This window comes from Boleophthalmus pectinirostris, unplaced genomic scaffold (genome assembly GCF_026225935.1).
Source record: "Boleophthalmus pectinirostris isolate CB_2022bp ecotype Guang Dong unplaced genomic scaffold, ASM2622593v1 HiC_scaffold_16, whole genome shotgun sequence".
Classification (NCBI taxonomy): Eukaryota; Metazoa; Chordata; class Actinopteri; order Gobiiformes; family Gobiidae; genus Boleophthalmus; species Boleophthalmus pectinirostris.
Window position 1 is genome coordinate 25,710,391 of NW_026571095.1, and position 22,375 is coordinate 25,732,765.

Below are 22,375 nucleotides of genomic sequence, written 5' to 3' on the forward strand. Positions count from 1 at the left end.
TACCTTGACAAGATTTTGTTGTGAATTATTTCTGTCATAATCCCGAGAATTCAAGTAAAAAACATATTTCTTCATGTTGTCTGCGCTGAAATGAATCGTGGGAAATGTAGTTCCCGATGTTTATAAGCTGTTAGTATTATAAAACAATGCATTTAAGCAAAGGAACTTGTAATTCGATATACTCTGAGAGCCCACGATATTATTGTGAGACTTTTGATGATACGATATCACGATATTTCGGTTATTGTTGAATCCCTACAAAAGATTATGTTTATCTGCGTCTCTGGATGGAGATACTGTATTTTCCCATATTAACTGTTACGTTCTTGCTCAAATCTCTCTCTCTCCTTCATTTATTATTATTAATTAGCAAAGATGTGTTAGTTGCAGTTAGAAATGACAATTCAGGGAGTATTTCAGAAAACAGCACAGACAAAGAATGAGCGTTTACAAAAAATAATTCAGCAACACATGATTGTTACTGTTAATAAGCCATTAACAACAAAATAAGAGTGAGCATTAATAAGCTGCTTATTACTCTATTATCAACAAACCAAATTTCATAGACTGTATATATAAATGGACAAAAAGGAAGTTCACATGTGGGTTCTTCCAACTCCTACTGACCCTGGCTCTCATTTACTAATACTGGAATATTGTGGCCTCTCTCTCTGTAACTGCTGCTGTGAGCCTCGTCATTTTGGTCATATTCCCACAAGAAATGAAATGTCAGCTGAGTTTTTACCCTGTTGTTCTCAAAGAGCTCCAGGACGAAGGTGATGGCGCTGCTGTTGATTCCGATGAACAGGTTTATACAGGACAGAGACACGTAGGCTGTACTCGGGACGTTAAAGATGTAGGACATGGGGTACATCATGGGCGTCACTGACCACCTGCAAAAACAAGATCAGGTTAAACTTTTACTACTTGGATCTTAACACCACAAGAGTTGTTTGGCCCTCTATGTATTTTATTCATTTTATTTATTTATGTATTTATTCTTTTTATTTATTATATATTGGATCCTTTTAGACATTGACCACTGGGGGTTTTCAAGGCCAACACCAATATCGATTGTTTAGAATACAGAGCAACTGACAGATAAACTCAGATATTTTTGGGCCAATATGTAAGGCTGGTTTTGATAATTTTTCCCAAATTATGCAATTTAAATATGCTACAAACTCCCCTCAAGCCCTTTTTTCCAGAAACCTGTAAGAAAGGCTATGTAGTCATGGCAAAAGAGAAATTCAATTTGTCAACTGGACAGAAGTTTATTTGGTCGAATTTCGCTGCTTCTTCAGTTCTGGTCAGACACTGGTGGATGAGCTGCGAAACGTTTTCGACCAAATAAACTTTTGTCCAGTTGACACATTTAATTTCGTCTCTTGCCATGGATTCCACCTGGACGACTGAGGGATTGTACCCACAACCTGTGTACTGTATTTTACGGGCTATTAGGCGCTCTGGATTATAAGGTGCACTGTCATTAAATGGTCTATTTTTGAACTTTTTTCACAAATAAACTGCACTGGACTTTAAACAAAACACAACAGTTGGATGGGTCAGTGGGACTTTGTTTGTTGCGTTCACGGTGACTCTGGGCTTTGTTCAGTTGTGGCGTGTAGGGAGGGTGCTGTCTGGGACCGCTGGATTGTCGGCGCGTTCATAGTGACTCAGTTGTTCAGTTGTGTCTAGAAGCGGCACGTTGCACTCGCTTTTTCGGTTCGTTCCTCCGTTCCGTTCCTTGTCGACGTGGAGTGATGAGTGTGTCTGTGGGTGTGTTTCGGTCGCTGTCTGCTCCGTGTGTGTTTGTGTGCGCTGCAGGTGGTGCGGCTTTGTAGTTGACTGAAGTCGTGCTGGGACCCCCGAGTGGATTCGTGTATGGGGCGCTCTGGATTGTGGGGCGCGCGATCGTTTTTTTATGGATTTATGAGTGCGTCTAATAGTCCGGAAAATACGGTAGTCATGTTTTTTTGCAGTTATCTCTGTGTAAATTTTTTAGGCAGCAGATTAACCAAAACTAAATAGTAAAATATCAGTCTGATGTCAGTCTATCTCTAATTTCTTTAGTCTGGAACTTTTTTTTCTGAAAATTCAGCTGACTTTTAGATGTAAATGTTTGTTTCATATTGCTTTTATGTGCAACACTTAAATGTGCTCTTACTTTATTCTATCAGTACAAAACAATACAAGTTCTTTTGCAACCATCTTTTAATTATAAGAAAACAAATAATCTATTATTAAAATGACGCCAGGGTATGGTGTGTGATAGACGATGATGTTTTCCCTTAATAGAAAAGAAACTGTATTAATTGAGTATAATTCCCATATCTAGTGTCTAGTGTGTGGCATTGTTATTAATTTTACTTTACTTTACCCTTCCAGCTGGCATCAAATTGTCTTTCCTCCACAGAATGAACTAAAGTCTTATAAAGAATGATAAATTGTCTTTCTTACCCGTAAAGGAGCAGCAGTGTTATCAGCGCTGGCAGGTTTGTTGGTGAAGTGTAGCATTTCTTATCAAACGCCATAAAGATCCCCACCACCATCGCTGTGCTCAGACAGTAATTTACCTAAAAGAACAAGTTATTACTGAAGTCATAAACACAAATAACAGGGATGGGTAAAGTGACCAAAAATTGCTTTCAGTGTTAAATTCATAAAAAGATAGACACATTTTTGACATTTGCCATTTAACAGTGTGAGAATAGTGTAAATTTCCTCTTCCAAAGTCTAAATTCTGCTCCAAACCACTTGCTTTTACTGACAGAGGATTGGCTGTAGCTGATCATTAATGCTTGTATCTTGTTTTGATTAAAATATTATTTGCACAGGCCTAATTTATAATGTGTATAATATTGGTTACCATGGACACCACTGGTTAAATGCACCGACTGCAGAACCCGTTACCCAGAGCTGGGATCAAGTCTTTTTGCGAGTCTCGAGTATGTCTCAAGTCTTTGACCTCAAGTCCAAGGCAAATACAGGCAAGTCCAAGTCAAGTCTCGAGTCACTGGCCCATGAGTCCAAATCAAGTCCAAGTCGTCTGAATTGAGCTTCAAGTCATTTCAAGTCTTTAAACCAAAGTACCAAATATAGCTTAGAATTTTGCAATTTATATGAATCTTAAGATAAATTCTACTTCTATTCTACTTCTATTCTAGTATATGTATATATGAGTATTTATGGAGTATGTAAGAGTTGTAGAAATGTCAATTTTTCCTTTATAAATGTCTTGACAAGATCTTTTTTTTTTTACTAAAAACAGAATATAGCATTTAACAAAATACAATAATCAACATAAAAACAAAACACAAAAACATAGAGCAACACCCACACCAAATACAAAACAACAACAAAAAATGTAAAATAAATAAAAATAATAATAATAACAAAAATTTAAATAAAAAAATCTTGACAAGATCTTGGTGTGAATCATTACAATCAGAACAGAAAGAATTCAGATTTAAAAGTGCTTCTCAAGTTTTCTCAAGTCACTGACCTTCAAGTCCAAGTCGAGTCCCAAGTCCATTTTATCAAGTCCAAAAAATAGTGACTGAAGTCTGACTCAAGTCCAAATCACGACTTGCACGTCCCCACCTCTGCCGCTACCACTTTCCAAACAGGATGTGTTTATGGGGACGTTTCAGGCTCCATCGACTCCACTGGAAAATTGTCACCCCCCTCTCTGTAACTGCTGCAATGATCCTCGTCATTTTGAGCTTAAAATGTTCACATTAACCCTATTTACATGATCCTGGTTGTTTTATTACGCTATTTTGACTGGATTTGAACTCTATACTCCACTTCTCTTACATGCAAGGATCACTGATTTTTCATCTCATTTCATATTATTTCAGTTGTATAAAAATAATAAACATTTAAATGAGAAAAATAGTGGTTACCATGTCCCATATGAAGTTGGCGATCCAGTAAACCAGAGGGCTGACCCCGCTGACAAACTGCAGGTGTTTGGCTTTAGTGACGCGCTCTTGGATCAGGTACAGGACGAAACTGGCCGGAACAAAGGACATGGCGAAAATAACGCAGATGGCAACAACCGCATCTACTGACGTCGTTAATCTGAGGAGAAAGAGGGAGAGAGAGAAAAATCACATTATTTAGCTGTTATAAGTCTATTAAATTGCAACATACTGACTCTGAACAATGTATTGAAATTTTACCATGGAATTGTGTGTGTATAATATATGTTCATCTAATTTATGCAAAGATTTATTTTCATTTTGCAATTTAATTTCTCTGACTTTGTAGTTGATTTTTACTAATATGTCTACAGTAATATTCACTGATTTTGCCTTTTGTCATGTGTGAAGAGTCCGTGTATCATTCATTCATATGTTTTTCAAAATAAAACCAAAAATAAGAAAATGAATTAACAACAATTTTCTTCATTATTTGTCTCCAAAATCAAAAGGAAAAACAGATAAAGATTTGTTTTTTCAGTCCTGGTCTCAGTCCCGATCTGGTCCTGATCTGGTCCCAGTCTGGTCCCGGTTTGGGTCCAGTCTGGTCCCTGGTTCAGTCCCAGTCCCGGTCTGGTCCTGGTCTGGTCCCGGTCTCTGGTCCCTCCTGGTCTGGTCCCGGTCTCAGTCCTGGTCTGGTCCCGGTCTGGTCTGGTCCTGGTCTGGTCCCGGTCTCAGTCCTGGTCTGGTGGTCTGGTCCCTGGTCTCAGTCCTGGTCTGGTCCGGTCTCAGTCCTGGTCTGGTCCCGGTCTCAGTCCTGGTCTGGTCCCGGTCTCAGTCCTGGTCTAGCCCCGGTGTGGTCCCGGTCTCAATCATGGTCTGGTCTTGGTCTATAGTCCCGGCCTCAGTAATGGTCTCAATCCTGGTTTGGTCCTGGTCTCAGTCCTGGACTCAGTCAGTCAGTTTTTAAAATTTTCTTATTTTTGGTTTTATATTGAAAAACAAATGAACGAATGATACACGGACTGTGATGGACTGAATGTTATTGTGTCTATGTCCTGTTTTTTGTCTTGCCATCAACCTGAAAATGAGACTACGGATGAAAATTTGCCTACAGGGCAACTCCACCACATTTACATTTACATTTACTGTACTAACACAAGTTGATCAATGTGCTCTGTCCCACATTTAATAAATAAACATAAACATAATTACTTTTACTCAAATCAAATTCTCTAAGATGAATGGGATCTTATGAGCATCAAATTTGGTGAATATAAATTAATCCAAGATAAATTAAAAGTCTTGTTGTGTTGTGTTTTGTTTTATTTACACATGTTTAACACACAAAACCTACATATTTGGGCTGATTTCTTCTCTCAAACTGAAAACACTCCTTCTGATGCCGTGTGGTAATCCAGAACGTGCTCCACTGTGTTTTCTGTGTCTGCCATTTTGTGTTTGTATTTGTGTGTGTGTGTGTATGAGTGTGTAGCTTTGTAGTTTATTCTGTTTTGTGCCTTTTTTTTTTTTTCTTTTTGGTCAGTTGATTCTGTTTGTGGACTTATGTGGTTTAATTTGGGGAACTTGTCTTTTAGTTTGTGTGTGTCCCTTAGTTAACCACTCATTTTTTCTATAACCCTGCGTGGGAGATAACCCTGGCTACGCTGGAGTCACTTAAGTGTAAATGGGAGGAGGATTTGAGTAAACAAATTTAAAAAACATTATTCAGAGAATTTTTTCTTCATCAATTTGCCTTAGACATGTGGTGATTCAATTTAAAGTGGTACATCGCCTCCACTGGTCAAAAACCAAACTAAGTAAGATCAAAAACGGGTTTGACCCTTGTGATCGATTGCCTCTTTATTGCATATGTTTTGGATTTGTCTAAAATTGAGTAATTTCTGGAAATGTGTATTTGATGCTCTCTCTAAAATATGTGGTAAAGTGCTGGCTCCCTGCCCATTCGTTGCAATTTTCGGAGTGACTGCTGGTTTACATGTGACAGAGGGACAGGCTAGTCTGGTGGCTTTCTGCACACTGTTAGCTTGTAGGAGGATTTTACTGAACTGGAAGGAGCCACAACCGCCTTCATATGGGCTCTGGGTCAGGGATGCCATGTACTACACTCAATTGGAGAAAATCAGGTATACAACCAAAGGCTCAGTTAAAAAATTTTTATACAATTTGGAATCCATTTTTGTCTTATTTCCAAACCATGGAAGCAAGGGAAATTGTATAAATGTAGTTTTTTTTTTTTTTTTAGTTTATAGTTTTTTTTATATGTAGTAATTTTATTTTTAAATTTTTTTAAATTATTATTTTTATTTCTTTATTCATTAATATTGTTATTATTATTATATTACAATTTATTTTATTTATATCATTTATTTGTATTTATTTATTTTTATGATGTCTATTTTCTTTTGTCATTATTTATCAATTTATATCATCAGTGTTTACTTCTTGTACCTGTCTGGCTTATGTTCTCATGTTTATAAATTGAGGGTGGGGTTCTAGGGAGAAAAACTTAAAAATGAAAACTTGTTGTGTAACGTTGTTACAGAATATTTTTGTGAAATAAATAAACCTTGAACAAAAAAAAAAAGAAAATAAATAAATAAACATAATCTAATTTTAATATTATTGTTCCATTTTCCATCTTGGTTATTTTTGTTACTTCCCTTACCCCAAAAGAGCTGGGTCGTAACAACCTTCACTAGAATAATTTGGATAATTTCAGCCCTGGAAATGCCACTTACTACTTGAATACGACCTCCTGACATCAGCAGTTTTAGTTTTGGAGATGTAGGCAGACTAATAAATAAAGGGTTACTCAAACATGTGTGAATAAAACAAAACACAACTCCAGGTTTGTTTTTGAGAAGGTAACAACATTATAACATGACTTAAAGCTCATAAGAATCAATTTTGTTTAACATAGGGCCTTTAAGTGCAGTGTTGGGAAGGTTACTTTTAAAATGTATTCCCCTACAGATTACAGATTACATACCCCAAAATGTAGTTTGTAACGTAATCCATTAAATTACTTAAAGTGAGTAACGTAATCTGAATACTTTGGATTACTTGATTTTCTGTAGAGAAGCAAAGACTCGGATATCTTTACATAAGATGTTTTATCTGCTAAAAAAAAAAAAAAAGTCCAGACTTTACTGAACCAAATTAAAAATATTATTGACAGAAGACGAGGAGACACGGTCCACACAACATGGTTTCGTCCTGTTAAATCCTGTTTTCGTCCTGGTTTAGTCCTGTTTCTGGTTTAGCCCTGGTTTAGATCTAGTTTACATCTAGTTTACCTGGTCCTGGTTTAGATCTAGTTTAGACCTGGTTTACCTAGGTTTACCTGTTTTAGACCTGGTTTAGTTTAGACCCTAGGTTAGACCTAGTTTAGTTTAGACCTGGTTTTTATACTGGTTTAGTTTATACCTGGTTTAGACCTGTTTGATCTAGTTTAGACCTGGTTAGTTTACCTGGTTTACCTGGTTTCGTTTAGACCTGGTTTAGACTGGTTTAGTTTACCTGGTTTAGTACCTGGTTTAGACCTGGTTTAGACCTGGTTTATCTGTTTAGACCTTTAGTTTACCTGGTTTAGTTTACCTGGTTTAGACCTGGTTTAGATCTGTTTAGACCTGGTTTAGACCTGGTTTAGACCTGGTTTAGTAGTTTAGACCTGGTTTAGACCTGTTTAGTTTAGACCTGGTTTAGTTTAGACCTGGTTTAGTCTAGTTTACCTGTTTAGACCTGGTTTACCTGGTTTAGTTTACCTGGTTTTACTTTAGACTGGTTTAGACCTGGTTTAGACCTGGTTTAGAGTTTACCTGGTTTAGACCTGGTTTAGATCTAGTTTAGACCTGGTTTAGACCTGGTTTAGACCTGGTTTAGTTCTGGTTTAGACCTGGTTTAGATCTAGTTTAGACCTAGTTTTACCTGTTTAGACCTGGTTTAGTAGTTTAGACCTGGTTTAGATCTAGTTTAGACCTGGTTTAGACCTGGTTTAGTTCTGGTTTAGATCTAGTTTAGACCTGGTTTTAGTCCTGGTGTAGACCTGGGTTCAGTCCTGTTTCAATCCTGAATTAGTCCTGGTTTAGACTTGGTTAAAAAAAAAAAAAAAAAAAACTACCACTCATTGAAACAGTCACTGTAACTGAATACAGTTACTCATAATTTGTACTCTGATTACGTAACTCCAGTACATGTAATCTGTTACTCCCCAACACTGTTTACGTGTATGTAAAATGTCATTGAATTTCCTTTAAAAACAATTACTTTTCTTATTTCACTTTAATGCAACATTTACTCTTGTGAGCTTGTGTTTGAGAGATGAACTCAGCCTAAATATGCAGAATTTATGTGTAACAAAACAGAACTCCAGGTAAACAACAATTATAACATAGAAAACGGCGTAATATGGGCCCTTTACATTTATGATTAATGCTTGTTTTTACTCACACGGTGACTTCAGACAGCTGCTCCTTGGTCAGGTTGAGCGGGTGATTGACAGCCGTGATGCCGTACTCCACAGGTTTGGCGTGAGGGGGGAGGAACGCGCGGAGAATGGCATTGTTGGCCACGTTCAGGAAGGACACCATAGCATGCCAGCCTTTGTTATTGTACCAGACCTGTCAAAGCAGCACAGCCCGGGTCACAACAAACCTGACGAGGTAATTACGGCCCCGTCTGACAATGTGGGGAATGCGGGTGACCCTGGAGCTATAGCGAATGTTAATATATAAAAGCCATTATAACTGTCATTCACTGTCATTAGAGTATGGAGGGTATGGGATGATTTAGCACAGAGTTGTTAGCTACACCAGGGATAAGATTACACCGTAGACTGTATAGAAATGGAGATAGTTTGCCTGCTACCTGCTGCTTTCCAAATAGGACATGAGCTCCATCACCTCTGGCTCCAATTAACTTTACATTGAAAAACCGTCTCCCTTCTCTCTGTAACTGCTGCAGTGAGTCTCGTCATTTTGGTCTTAAGATGTTCGTATTAACCCGCTCTGGACGATCCTGATGTTTTTATTTCACTATTTTGTCTGTGATTCCAAACATAGAGGTCGGCTCCAAATTCGCCCCTATAACTGCAGGCCTCAGTGAGTTTCATTTGACTGGAGCCAAACACTACGGGTGACGTCACACTCATTTAGTCCGTTGTTTCTCAGTAGGGCCAGTATTTTTCTATGCTTATTCCTTTCACTACTAGCCCGATTCATCAGCCAGTTTCACTTCGTAGAAACCGTCTGACCTCGCAGCATTAGGATTTGTTCGCTCGACGGCAGGTGGGAACTTTTTTTATTTAACCAATTGCAGCTATTTGGTCATGATGTATGTAATGCGCCGCTAAGCTTTTCTCAAATCCCATAGGAAGAAGGGCAATAACATCTTTCCCCTTCCCCTAAAAGTCACCAAACATTCTCTTAGTTCCGACTTTAAATCCTCGATCTCGGGAATCGTTGCCAACACAGAATGTATGGCTCTTTGCTGATTGGCTGTTGCCCGGACTCGCACTTCTGGGGTTCTTGCAAACCGTCTTGTGTATTCTGATTCCTGACCTAGTCGCTGGAGAGAAATGAAATTGAGCGGAGGCACTAGGTGGCGCTATTTCACTACTACATATATGTGTGAATTGGGATTTTCTGTGCTCACAAAAATGAAGACAAAGCAAAGAAACAGACTGAATTCTGCACTTGATCTGTGTGTTGCGCTCTCCTCCTGCACCCCGGACTGGAACGCTCTACAAAAACGCAGGCAGGCCCACCTGTCTCATTAGAAATGGGGATGTCACAATATCCAAATCTCTTGAAACGATATTATCACAATATGCATCTCACAGTACAATATTTGTTGTGATATTTTGGGGTGCTAATATAATTGTAGACAATATTTGGTGCAAATCATTACTGTCATAATCCCAAGAATTCAAGTAAAAAACATATTTCTTCGCGTTGTCTGCACTGAAATGAATCATGGGAATATGTAGTTCTCTATGTTTATAAGCTTTTGCTACTATAAAACAATACATTTAAGCAAAGGAACTTGTAATTCAATATATAGATGACACCAGACGATAATATTGTGAGACTTTTTACGATATCACGATATTTCAGTTGTTATTATTATTCGGTATTGTTCCCTAGTTGAAATGTTAAGACATTTTTGTATAATTTCTAATGTTTTGGAATTATTTTATTGACTATTTTCCAATATTGTTGGTTCAACTGAATGTTGAAAAGAAAAAGAAATGGGCTACATAGGCGACTTATGGATCCTTTTATTGCTGGTTCAATTACTGTTTTTCATTGTTTAAAACTTGAGTAATACTAATTGTTCAGAGAGACATGATCACTCAGTCAACAATAAAATATCCTTATTAATATCCAATAATGGTCAAATCCACCTTTATTTTGTGATTTACAAATAATGTCTATTGACTTGGGTTGCGGAGGTTTGCGACTTTTAAAATATGAGTCCCCCAGAAACACTGTCCAGTTCTTCATACAGTCTGTGGATAACAATGATTGAATTTTTTTATTCCAAATTGGGATAAGTAGAATGAATATTGTTTTTCTTAAGTTTAAGTTGGCAAAATAACAATAACAAAATAAAAAAATAAAAAATAACAGATGCAATACTTTGTAGCTGATGCCTTTCCTGGGAGTGTGATACTAACTGGAGACAATGCTTTGTCTGAAGCTCAAGTTAGACTTTAATTTGAGTTAGTTTGATCTTATCTGACCTTGTAAATCTTTTTTAAAAGACGGTAAATATTTTTTGAAAGATGATATTACTTCTGAAACTATCTCATAATACTGGTTTCTGTTCCTATCAGAGAAACATTCAATACCTTTATATTGTATTCACTTTCCATGTACTTCAAGAATGGTCCAATGTTCCTCAAGGCCAGTCTGGAGTAGCGGCCCTGTCACACATAATGAAGAGGAGAAATGAAGCTGATTATTACTGTAATACTGTAATCTGTGTGAATGTAGCAGCAGCAGGGATATTTACCGCTGTGATGTTGAGCATTCGTCCGAGCTGAGAGAAAGCCTCCTGGATGTCACTTGGTTTGACGTCCAGTATCGGAAGCTGGCCTCCTATAGACAGACCTCCATATCTGAATACAAAGGAGACTTTTATTAAAATTAAATTTGATTACAAAACTAGAGATACTAATCTGTGTATCATTCATTCATTTGTTTTTCAGTATAAATGATTTGTTTTTTCAGTTTTTGATTTTGTGTTTAAATGAATTATTGAAGAAACTGACTGCCGTTTCCCGTTTCCGTGACTTAAACTGCGAGGCCGGACTTTTGCGCCGCATACGGACTGATCCAGGACTGAACCAGGACTGAACCAGGATTAAACTAGGACTAAACTGTTTTCAATCCAGTCTGGTCCTGGTCTGGTCCTGGTCTCAATTCCAGTCTGGTCCCGGTCTAGTCCTGGTCCCCGTCTGGTCCCAGTCTCAGTCCTGATCTGTCAGTCTTGGTTCTGGTCTCAGTCCCGGTCTGGCCCTGGTGTGGTCTCGGTCTCAGTTCCGGTTTGGTCCCTGTCTCAGTCCTGGTCTCGTCCTGGTCTCAGTCCCGGTCTCAGTCCCGGTCTCAAACATGGTCTGGTCCTGGTCTAAGTCCTGGTCTCAGTCCTGGTCTGGTTCCAGTCTGGTCGTGGACCTGGTTCAGTCCGTATGTGGCACAAAAGACCAGCGTCGCAGTTGAAGTCACGAAAACGGGAAACGGCCATTATCCGTTTTTTTCCATTATTCATTTAAACACAAAATCAAAAACTGAAAAGACAAATCATTATCCGTTTTTTCATTTTGGTTTTGGAGACAAATAATGAAGAAAATAGTTTTTTCATTTTCTTATTTTGGTTTTATTTTGAAAAACGAATGAACGAATGATACACGGATTGATACTGTATATTATTACACAGATCATATTTATCTGAACTGAGAATGGACTAAGCAACACTTTCACTGTTTCAATGTCTGGGAGTATACTAAAACTAGTATCTGAGCACGTAGCATGTAGCAATTCTAAAAAAGTCACATTCACAGGACAGAGATGAACCTTTCCTGAATAGCTTTAGAATGACTAGTAAACGCCGATGGACCACTATGGAACCTACCTGGACCACTGAGGGATTACACAGATATAAGCCCACATGGTAATATAAAAAGCAAGTACTATGATTTGGTGTCGAAAATTGCATTCTATAGTCTAAATTCTAAAGCAGGTGTCTCCAGTCTATAGCTCCCCACACCCTTCCTAGTAGCTCACCAAGGGATTTCTGAATTATACCATTGTGCTCAATAACTAAAATGTGGTTAATTACATGCCTATTACAATTTTACGTGTCATTTTGAAGCCCGACTTTGTGCACTAATAAATTGACAATGGTTTGTGTTTTATAGGCGTCTAACTGTACAAAAGGCTCGCCCTCTTTCTTATAATTGTTTCAACTTCTTGCAGCCATTAAAATGAGAAGCTCTCTGGCAGTTTTGTTTTTTAAAGCTCGTTGGAGGAAAAAGATTGAAGACACCCGGTGTGTTGTTTGTTCCTTTGAATCAAAATTGAGTTTGAATTTTTTGTATTGTGACACAAGTGCAATGAAGTTATTATTCCAATCCTACTTGGGGAAAAAAAAAACCTTGACATTGTGAAAAATTAATTGAATTTGTATTTTTCTGGTTAGAAATTCAGAAAAGTCAGGCAAACTACATCTCAGTTAATTGTACTCATTGCTATGTTCATTCTAACTTTTGGGGAGGTGAGAAAAGTGTTAATTCAGATTCGGAAACCTTTTGATACTTGTCGTAAAATTACCTTTGCTCATTGACCCAATATTTGCTCTTCAGACTGTAAAAAGACAGAAAAAAGTTGTAAGCAAGATTCGTCAGACACATTTTTCTTGATTTATTATAGACTTCCCCACCTGGTCCTGATGAGGCTGGGGTAGGTTTTGACCAGATAATCCGATATATTCCTCTCAGTGAGATCTAACATGGTGTCCCCACTTCGCTCCTGCCGCTGTTTCGGGGGCGGTCCTCCTGCTCCGAGGGGACACACGGGCATCATGGTCAAACGCTCGCTGCCGCTGCACTCACAGGAGGGGGACGGGTCCAGAGTCGACCAGTCAGAGAGAGAGAAAACAGTGGCGAGCTCCGGGGAGATGTCCGGGTACACCCACTCTGAAGTATCGTTACTGCAGGACATTCTGGGAGGAGACAGAAAAGACGGATGGTTATAAAGATTCAATATGCATTAGGGTTGCCAAAAGTATCGAAAATCAGATACTAATCGATTCTAAAACTAGTGTTGAAACTAGAAAGTACAATAATTTTATGTTGAAAATCACATTCTATTGTCTAAATAATTAGTTAGCAGTTATTTATTATCGTTGTAGTATAAGAATCTGTATTGAGTATTGAGTCTATTCTTTGGTATCGAAATAGAAATTGAAATTTAAGCATTGAATATTATAAAAATTGTAATGGGTTCAGTTCTGTGCATACACAATAAAAGCAAATATTATATGTAAATACTAACTGAGGTATCAAAAAGTACTGATTCTCATGCAAAAAATATCAATACTTACATTTTCTAATTAAAAAGATTTTTTATAATTTTTATTATTTTGAAATTGTTTGTTGAAACGGAAATTAATTGTTGATTTTTTTTAATTTTTTTAATGCACATACTGTATATTTAATTTTTAGATCAACCAGTGTAGAGTGAAAATAAGACAATTATCAGAATATTTTCAATGCATTATCACAAAACCAATCAATCATTAGCTCAGTACTTACCATACTATTATTTGGTATCAAAAGAAATATAAAAGCCAATATTCTCCACTTACAATACATTAACATTAACGTAGAGTCTCACCCGAGTGGTTCTCCCGTCATGCAGCGAGTGCCCAGTCCTGGAGGATTCAACAGGCGCTCGGTGAACCTCTTCATCCTCAGGTCATGTGGCTGCTCATTACTAAAGACAGCATACAGAAATTAAATTAAATCAAATGTTTATAATCAGCTTTTTTTTTTTATTATTACTTGTTTTACCTGACAAAAGTAAACTGTGGCCCGTACATCCAGGGGCTCAGAGTGAGAGCAGGGTACTCTCCAAAAGGTGGGACAATGGTGGTGAAGATTAAAGCTATCAGGACGAAACTGGCAGGAAGTACAATCTGAAATGAAACAAAAACAGATAAACATGAATGTAGATAAAATACAGTCTATGGTGATGTAGGGTACTTTAGTCTTTCTGAGTCAAATTCATTTAGATTTTAGGACTTTTTGGGGCAAAAAAAAAAAGTTTTTTTTAATATACTTTGGCACAGATAACTCTATTTATAATATGAACATAATGTTTTGTGTGTGTGTGTGTGAGGTTTTCTTTTTTTACAGTTTTAGCATTGTTTGATTCCAAGCTGTTCTGAGCAGCTGAAAAGATTGCTGATATTTGTCATGTTTTTCGGTTGTGCTCAACAGTCCCACCCACTTCCAAAGACTGCTGCACTTCTGGAAGTAAATTTCCCATTCAATTTCCCCAAAAACTTAAAAAAAAAAAAAACAATATTAAAAGTTTAAAGGTACAGCAGAGGCTATGTGAACAAATGACACTTCAAACTCCCCAGCAGCCAGGTGTTTGTACTCAAAAACACAAGTCTGTAATCAGGGCAGTCTTGTGTGATGTCACCAACTACTGGAAACTGCGGAGGCCACTGAAAGCAGCACAAAGATTTAGGTTTTTGACCAGAACGCTGCAAATTTAACTAGTTTGCACTAACTGTAGTTGCCAAAAAAGACTAGGAACAGTAGGTAATGCAACTAACCCCGTATAGAAAATTCAGTAACAAAAAATATGCATGCATGTGCAGTACCTGTGCGAGGAAGTCCTTGGTGCTGCGTGTGGCGTGGTGGAACCTCTTTATGATCAGAGCACAGAACTGTTTGAGGATGAGTCTGGAGCCTTTCACCTGCCTCGAGCCTTTCCCTGCACTGCTGCCTCCTGCCCCAGCGGTGGTGCCGTTGTGCTCTGTGGACACAATCACAAACACTCAAATACTGAACTATGATGATGTAATAGAACAAGTGTATAGTAGTGCCATGGGTCAATAAGCAGCAGTAAGTTAAAGTTAAAAGGCACATGTTAATCTATTTTATAATTTATAATCTATGTTATAATGTTGTTTCCTCATCAAAATATTTTATTATTATGTTTATTTTATTTTATTAGTTCTCTCAAATGGAAAACACTCTGTTCCACCTTTTGATGTCATGTGGTAATACAGGAAGTGCTCCAATGTGTTTTTAAACTACATACACCTTCATTATAATCATTTAGATGATTTCAGCCCTGGAATTGTCCATTTCAACTGAACAAAACAGGAGCTGTTAACTTGAAAACTGCTGCTTTATGACATCACAAGGTGAAGCAGAGCATTTTCAGCAAGAAAAAAACAAACATGAAGATACCAACAGACATGTACTTCAGTCTATTTTAAAAATACAGATAGAGAAGATGTTTGTACTTTTCTCACAACTGATGTAACAAAAGATACTGAGTAATGCTGTGGTACCTTTCCAGCCAAAGCAATAACCACTCCAAGGGCGTAGGTTTGCATAGAGACAGTGGGGACATGTCACAACTAATATTTGGGGAAGACAAGATAGTCCCTACCAATATTTGCCATTCTATTTTAATAAACAAAAATATAAATGTATTCCGATATTTTTCCAAACTCAATAGTATTAATTAAACACGTTTTAGTTCACATTTTGTTTCTTAGACATTCTGATTCAGTTATATGATGACAAGGTTACTCCTGCCATTATTTAATTGGCTGCCACAGAATGATGTCATTAGTGGTGCCAGGAGCCTAAACTGAGGAAGCGGCAGGACAGGGCCAGCGCCCGAAAATGGCGGTTTGAGTAGGTGTGAGTAAAGACGCTGCGCACCAAACTTTGAAAAACTTTTCAAAAGGAACTTACTTGGCTTCATCTACTATTAAACTTGCCTTATAATGAGACACTGTGGAAAAAGGGTGACTATCGCCACAAGTGCACCTCCCAAACAGAGCCCTACTCCTAGCAGCCAGACTGATAATTAGCTGATAATGTCCCCACCAAAGCTGAGACCAAACCTACACCCTTGAACAACTCCATAGACTCTTAAATGTTATTGTTCAATGTGTTGTTCTAAAGCACTATTGTGGTCAGCTTTACACCCAGCGGTAACTGCAATACCCCCCCCTACGGGCAGATGACTGTAGGACAGTCCCACACTGAAGCATACAGCTCTATATGAGAAAGCATGTCGCCCTAGAAGCTTTACTCCACTGCTTTTCTGACCTTCATTTTCTGAGCCCATTTTGCTGCTGCTTTTCCTGTGCTGTAACATCCACTGCACTGAAGGAAACACAGGTCACAAATACACAAATACTACACATCAACACCCAGGGATTTCATTATGACCACTTTTTAACAAACTTTAAAGATGCATTATGTAACTTTATCTTATAGACTCTCTGTCTGTCTCTTGCTTGTGTGTTGTCTCCATAGAGATGTTATTGCTTTACCTAGAATGTCCCACTGCATCAAACTCATCTCTATGGAGGCAAACAGAAGAAGACACCAGGCCAAGTTACAGGTCAGATCAGTGCAGAGGCAAGGGAAGTAAGAATCCATGTAATAATATAAGCAATATAAAACCTCTTGTAAATGAATAATAGAAATAGAAGTTGAATTGTATAACATTCCAGGCAAAGTGTTAACATGGAGACAAACAGATGGCAGATCCTCCACAAGAAAAATTACATAGTGCATCTTTTACGACAATGATAATTTAAAAAAACATGGACAATATACAGCTCAAGATCATTTTAAAGCTATTCAGAAAAGATTAATTTCTGTCCTGTGAATGTGATTTTTTTTAGTATCCATACATGCTTAAATTAGTATCTAGTTTTAGTATCTGATTTTCATTACTTTTGACAACCTTATTTCATACTTTGTTGTGTTTAATAGTCTTGATCAACGTGTCCGCAACATAAATATCTAACAAAACACACTAGAAATACATACAGGTTTCTATGTGGGAATCACTGTAAGAAAAACAGGTCACAAAGCTGAGTCCAGATGAAAAGGTTGTGTGCTTCATCACTATATATTTACCTGCAGTGGTGGCATTATTCACCGCCTCTCCGTCTGCTGTGACCTTTATGAAAATCTGAGGAGAAAAGTACATGCTCTGAAACACTTACAAGTCTCGGTGCACTCAGGACTGTTGCCATAGCGATTAACAAACGAAAACAAAATATGATACCGTTTGAGTGGTGAAAAGCCCTCAAAACGCCACATAGCAGGAAGCTGAAACGCGTGAATTTACTGCACATCTCTAGATTACAAATAGGCAAGCAATATAATGGAGGGGGTGTTCTAAATGTAGCTCTAACGGTGGAATGTGCAGCAGTTACCATGGTGACACACATCAGCCAAAACTGTCAAAAAATGTTAATATAGTCTGAAAATTCTTAAGAAATAAAATAGATTTAGACCACTAATTTCTCTAAAAGGGACAAAACATCTAAATGACACAAAAGTTATGATTTGACAAATACAAATAAATGACATTTTATTTTGTTAAAACAGTCAGAATTTTCCTATTTTCTTGTTAGCCAAAGTGAGAGATTGCATTCAGTCCTTGTATCTGCACAGGTTTAGTGCATGTCAATGGCCATAGTTATCCTGCACTAAAAACAGTCTTACCCACTCCACAAAACACCTCTTATCCAGACTGTCCTGTCTGTGTTGATAGAATAAAGTTTGAAATAAAACTAACGTTAGATCGCATGAATCGTCGCATGTTGAGGGACTATTTTCTCATATATCAGTCCGCCGCTGCCAAGCTTTCTATCAGGAAGTACAACTCACTGCTGCTGCTCAGACATAAACCCTTCAAATGCAAGGCTGGTCTTACTTCTAAAATTATTCTATCAACACAGACATTCACATTGACAGTCTGGAGTAATAACACATTGCTTCAGGTGTTTTGTGGAGTGGGTAAGACTGTTTTTAGTGGCAGGCTAACTATGGCCATTGACATGCACTAGCCTAGCACCAGCGACCTCTGCAAATACAAGGACTGGATGGAATATGGATGGAATATTTTAAAAAGTGACTCCACACGTCTCCAACACTCTCACTAATTAGGAAATGAGATCCTATGTCCAAAATTCCCGACTGTCCCTTTAAACTGTCAGAAAAATGCCTTCTTTGTCCGTACATACACAGAGGGATTCTGTTTTAGAACTCACAGCTATTTCCTGCATTTCATATTTTTTTGTTTTATGCTTTTCTTCACAAACTTCACTTAATTGATGTAAAACCATGATAAATATTTACCACAGGTACTATCCCACTAAACCAGGTAATAATTAGAATATATGAATCTGTTTAATGCAACCTTAGAAGACCAACAGCAACACAGTGAAGGGAAGGGTCATATCACTTGTCAAGAGGCAAAAGGCTAACCACTCTGCCAGTATGCCCAATTATAAGTATAGCAGTAGCCCTGTTCTTACCTCCTCTAGTGAAGTGTCAGAGATGCCGAAGCTGCTGAGGCCCATGTCCCCTAGAGTCTCCTCCAGCTCTCTGAACAGGCTGGCGTAGGCGCGGTGCTTAAAGTTCTTATTGGGCAGGAGGTACGTCAGCTCCTGTCCGATGGCCTCTATGAGCTTCGCCTCTGGGACATGGTGGTGGATCAGACTGGTGATCGTCTCAATGTCTCCTGCAACCAAGATCAAAGGTACTAATTATTTTGTCTGAGATCTGTCATGCTTTTAGCCAAGCTGGCACCACCTAGTGCCTCTGCTCAATTTCATTTCTCTCCAGCGACTAGGTCACGAATCGGAATACACTGGACTAGGGGTGTCAAACTCAAATTCACAGAGAATTAAAAACTGGGACCAAACTAGTCATGAGCAAAACTAAATATTTATTAAAACATTTCAACAGTATCTAATACATATTTGATATGTTCTCGCAGGCCAAATATAATTATATCGCGAGCCAAATTTGGCCCCCGGGCCTAAGTTTGACAAGATTGACAAGGTTTACAAGAACCCTGGAAGTTGTAGACCGTGCACCGACCAGTTAACGAAGAGCTGTGAAGCCATGACGTCAAACTCAAGCGACTGTCTGGGTCCCTTTTTGTGGTACACAACAGTAAACACAGCAGTTGAGATGGATAGACATTCTGTGTTGGCTACGATTCCCGAAATCGAGGATTTAAAGCCAGAACAAAGACAATGTTTGGTGAATTTTATCAAGGGGAAAGATGTTATTGTCCTTCTTCCTACGGGATCTGGCGCATTACATACATCATGCCCAAATAGCTAAATGGTTAAATCAAAAAAGTACCCCCCTACCGTCGAGCGAAAGAATCCTAATGTTGCGAGGTCAGATGGTTTCCACGAAGTGAAACCAGTTGATGAATCAGGCTATCATGCTTTTACTGCAATCATAATTTTACTCACTCATGGCACTCATACTGAATCCAACCAAGAATTAAACCTAAATTTACAAATCTTACATTTTTTATCATAAGGTGCCACTTGGACAATGATAAGTGAAATCAACTTTAAAAACATTTACAGAAACATTTTAAAGAAATGAATTATAACACCTTGTAAATCTTTTGATTATATGTAATTTTGATGAATAAAAGTTCTTATAATGTCTATAATCTGCAGATTCTGAGTTGGATTTTCAAACTGTAAGAATCCAGATTTGGCTCTGAAATTCTGGAAAATAAATCTGGATTCTTGGTGGATTATGTTTGGAATACTGGTCCCAGACGTGCAAACTCCACATACACTACTGAACCAGAACTATGGCCAGACTACCTTAACTACTACTATTACTAACACTTTTTGCCTTAGTTCCTACTACAACACAATTGAGACATCAGACTTTCAAATGTTCTCAAATATATATCTGTCTATATCTAAAATACCCACTTGACTAAAATGATTAAATTAATATTCTATTACTTTCCACCTTTAGAGTACCGTAAGATCAAGGTTATTTAAGGATTGTGTATAATTGTGAGTGATTCATGGTTTGAAAGTTGCATTTTAAACAGCGTCCTCGAGCAGAACCAAGAGGGAAAGCCATGGGTCAAAACGGCTCTAAATTATGATCTGTCTGTGTTTTGACTTTAATTAAAAGAAGATGAATTTTAATGGACGGTAAGCACTCTTTAGAACTGCTATGAGGACGTACTGGACATTAAAGTGAGGTCGATTGAAGCATGCGATTAAAAAAGACCAATATTAGACCTAGGTCCCGTCCCCAAGCAGAGTTCAATGAATGACCTAAATACAGGTTGTGTATAAGGAAGAAAATACTCCTTAGTATCAAGGTCTTGACAATGTAGTATACTTTTTTTTTTTTTTTAATGTATTAACAATTTGACAATGCAATCTGTCCTTCGCCCAAGAGTAGTTCAGTGTAGAGAAGGTTTCTACTATCTCCCATTCAGAAGTAATATTCAGTTTGATGGTACCACTGTTGGGCAAGTTACTTCAAAATTTTAATGTGTTATTTATTTATTACTTGTTAGCGTCATTTCAAAGTAATTCGTGAACCAGGACTAAACCAGGACTAAACCAGGACTGAACCGAGGAATGAACCAGAAGGACTGAACCAGGATTGACTAAGTCTAAACCAGGTCTAACCCAGGAATAAACCAGGTCTAAACTAGGACTAAACCAGGTCTAAACCAGGAATAAACCAGGTCTAAACCAGGACTAAACTAGGACTAAACCAGGACTAAACCAGGAATAAACCAGGTCTAAACCAGGACTAAACAAGGTCTAAACCAGGTCTAACCCAGGACTAAACCAGGTCTAAACCAGGACCAAATCAGGACTAATCTTGGACTAGGACTTGGAATCTAGGACCGCCCCTGAGCCCGTGGAGGTATCTGCAAAGTGCGATCGAGCTCCGCGTCGGCCCTTTCGCCCGCTGTCACCTGACGGTCTACGTGGGCGCACCTCCGACATTTGGAACCGTAACGATGGCGTTTCACCGCTACTGATATCGCAGTGATTTTAGCGAATTTGTATGAAGAAAAATGAAAAACCCACCACTCCAATCCAGGTTAAAAATGCACTGTAACGCGCTTCATTGACATTTGTACAATTTTTTCCCCTGTAATGCCACATTACTGCGTTACAGCAAAAAGCAATGCATTACACTAATTTGTTACTTTTCTAACACGTTACTCCCAACACTGGATGGTACTGACATGAGACACTCGGATTTTCCTACTCTGCTACTGAAGGAGTTTTAGACTGAAGATATCCTGCCCTTGTTTACAGCTATCATCATTATGGGTGGTTATGGCTCTGTTGTGCATTGGCTGTTTCGCCGTCAGCATTGTAAAGTACCTGATTAGCATTTGATTGGCTTGTTGTGGTCTTATTACATGGGTTGAGAACACTTCTGTAAACAACTGGTAGATTAAACCTCATTCCACCACTGCTGTTCAGAGAAGGATTCTATTTCTTCACAAAAATTGCTTCCTTCACCCCCCTCCCTGCAAACCATTTTTCTCTCCGTTTAGTTAACTCAGAGTACGATCAATCCTAGCACCTCAAGCCAGTACTATCAAACTGAAAATGGCTTCTGAATGGGAGCCGAAAAAACACCAAAACAGTGTCCAGATGACCACCATCTGTAAAAGAGGTTGCTCGAATGAAGTGGAAAAGTAAATGCAGAAAATCCTTTGTGTTTGCGTGTACCTTCCATGACCCGGTCCTGGTGCTGGGACAGATTCTGGGACTGTTCCTTATAGGCCGTACAGATGGAGCAGGCACACGAGCACTCAGAGCTGCAGTCACACTCGTTCTAAAAATATAAACACATTACAATTACACATTTTGCACAGCCATATTTGTTTTTATCATTTGTAATCTCCTGCATTTATAACAAGTAGTATTCAGAATATGTGTGGTACATGTACTTTCCAACACTACTCATTTACTGTACATATGCAGAATTACTTGTTTTATATAATGTAAAGTAGATTTACACTTTTGTACACTACTCAGACTCTTCTTAATAGCAAATATGACAAAGATCTTCTGTCCTGAGGGTTGTTACTTTCCTCAAACTGCCCTGACACAATACCTGATTACTTTACCCATTGAGCTGTACAGAGACTTTGTTTGAGCTTTCTATTTTTATTGTATTTTACTCAATATGCTTAAATTGCACCTTGGGGACAAATGAAATGATACTGATTGACAGAGGTGGGACCAAATCGTTATTTTGCAAGTAAATCTCAAGTCTTTGGCCTCAAGTCCAAGTCAAGTCCCAAGTCAAATACAGGCAAGTCCAAGTCGAG

At 38.2% G+C, this 22,375-nt stretch overlaps 1 protein-coding gene across 1 annotated transcript in view; it reads right to left on the bottom strand.

Moving 5' to 3' along the window:
* The window catches only part of LOC110153460 (retinal-specific phospholipid-transporting ATPase ABCA4-like), a 116,900-nt gene that overhangs the window by 23,358 nt on the left and 71,167 nt on the right, over nucleotides 1-22,375 (bottom strand). Inside the window, exons 26-40 of the mRNA XM_055151362.1 lie at nucleotides 21,771-21,876; nucleotides 18,546-18,751; nucleotides 17,137-17,191; nucleotides 16,315-16,371; nucleotides 14,844-14,998; nucleotides 14,023-14,147; nucleotides 13,847-13,945; nucleotides 12,891-13,172; nucleotides 12,782-12,814; nucleotides 10,965-11,070; nucleotides 10,801-10,875; nucleotides 8,400-8,569; nucleotides 3,909-4,086; nucleotides 2,461-2,576; nucleotides 746-893 (exon numbers count right to left, since the gene is read on the bottom strand). Of these exons, the coding sequence (XP_055007337.1) occupies nucleotides 746-893; nucleotides 2,461-2,576; nucleotides 3,909-4,086; nucleotides 8,400-8,569; nucleotides 10,801-10,875; nucleotides 10,965-11,070; nucleotides 12,782-12,814; nucleotides 12,891-13,172; nucleotides 13,847-13,945; nucleotides 14,023-14,147; nucleotides 14,844-14,998; nucleotides 16,315-16,371; nucleotides 17,137-17,191; nucleotides 18,546-18,751; nucleotides 21,771-21,876 (1,911 nt within the window). The remainder of the gene's footprint in view (nucleotides 1-745; nucleotides 894-2,460; nucleotides 2,577-3,908; nucleotides 4,087-8,399; nucleotides 8,570-10,800; nucleotides 10,876-10,964; nucleotides 11,071-12,781; nucleotides 12,815-12,890; nucleotides 13,173-13,846; nucleotides 13,946-14,022; nucleotides 14,148-14,843; nucleotides 14,999-16,314; nucleotides 16,372-17,136; nucleotides 17,192-18,545; nucleotides 18,752-21,770; nucleotides 21,877-22,375) is intronic.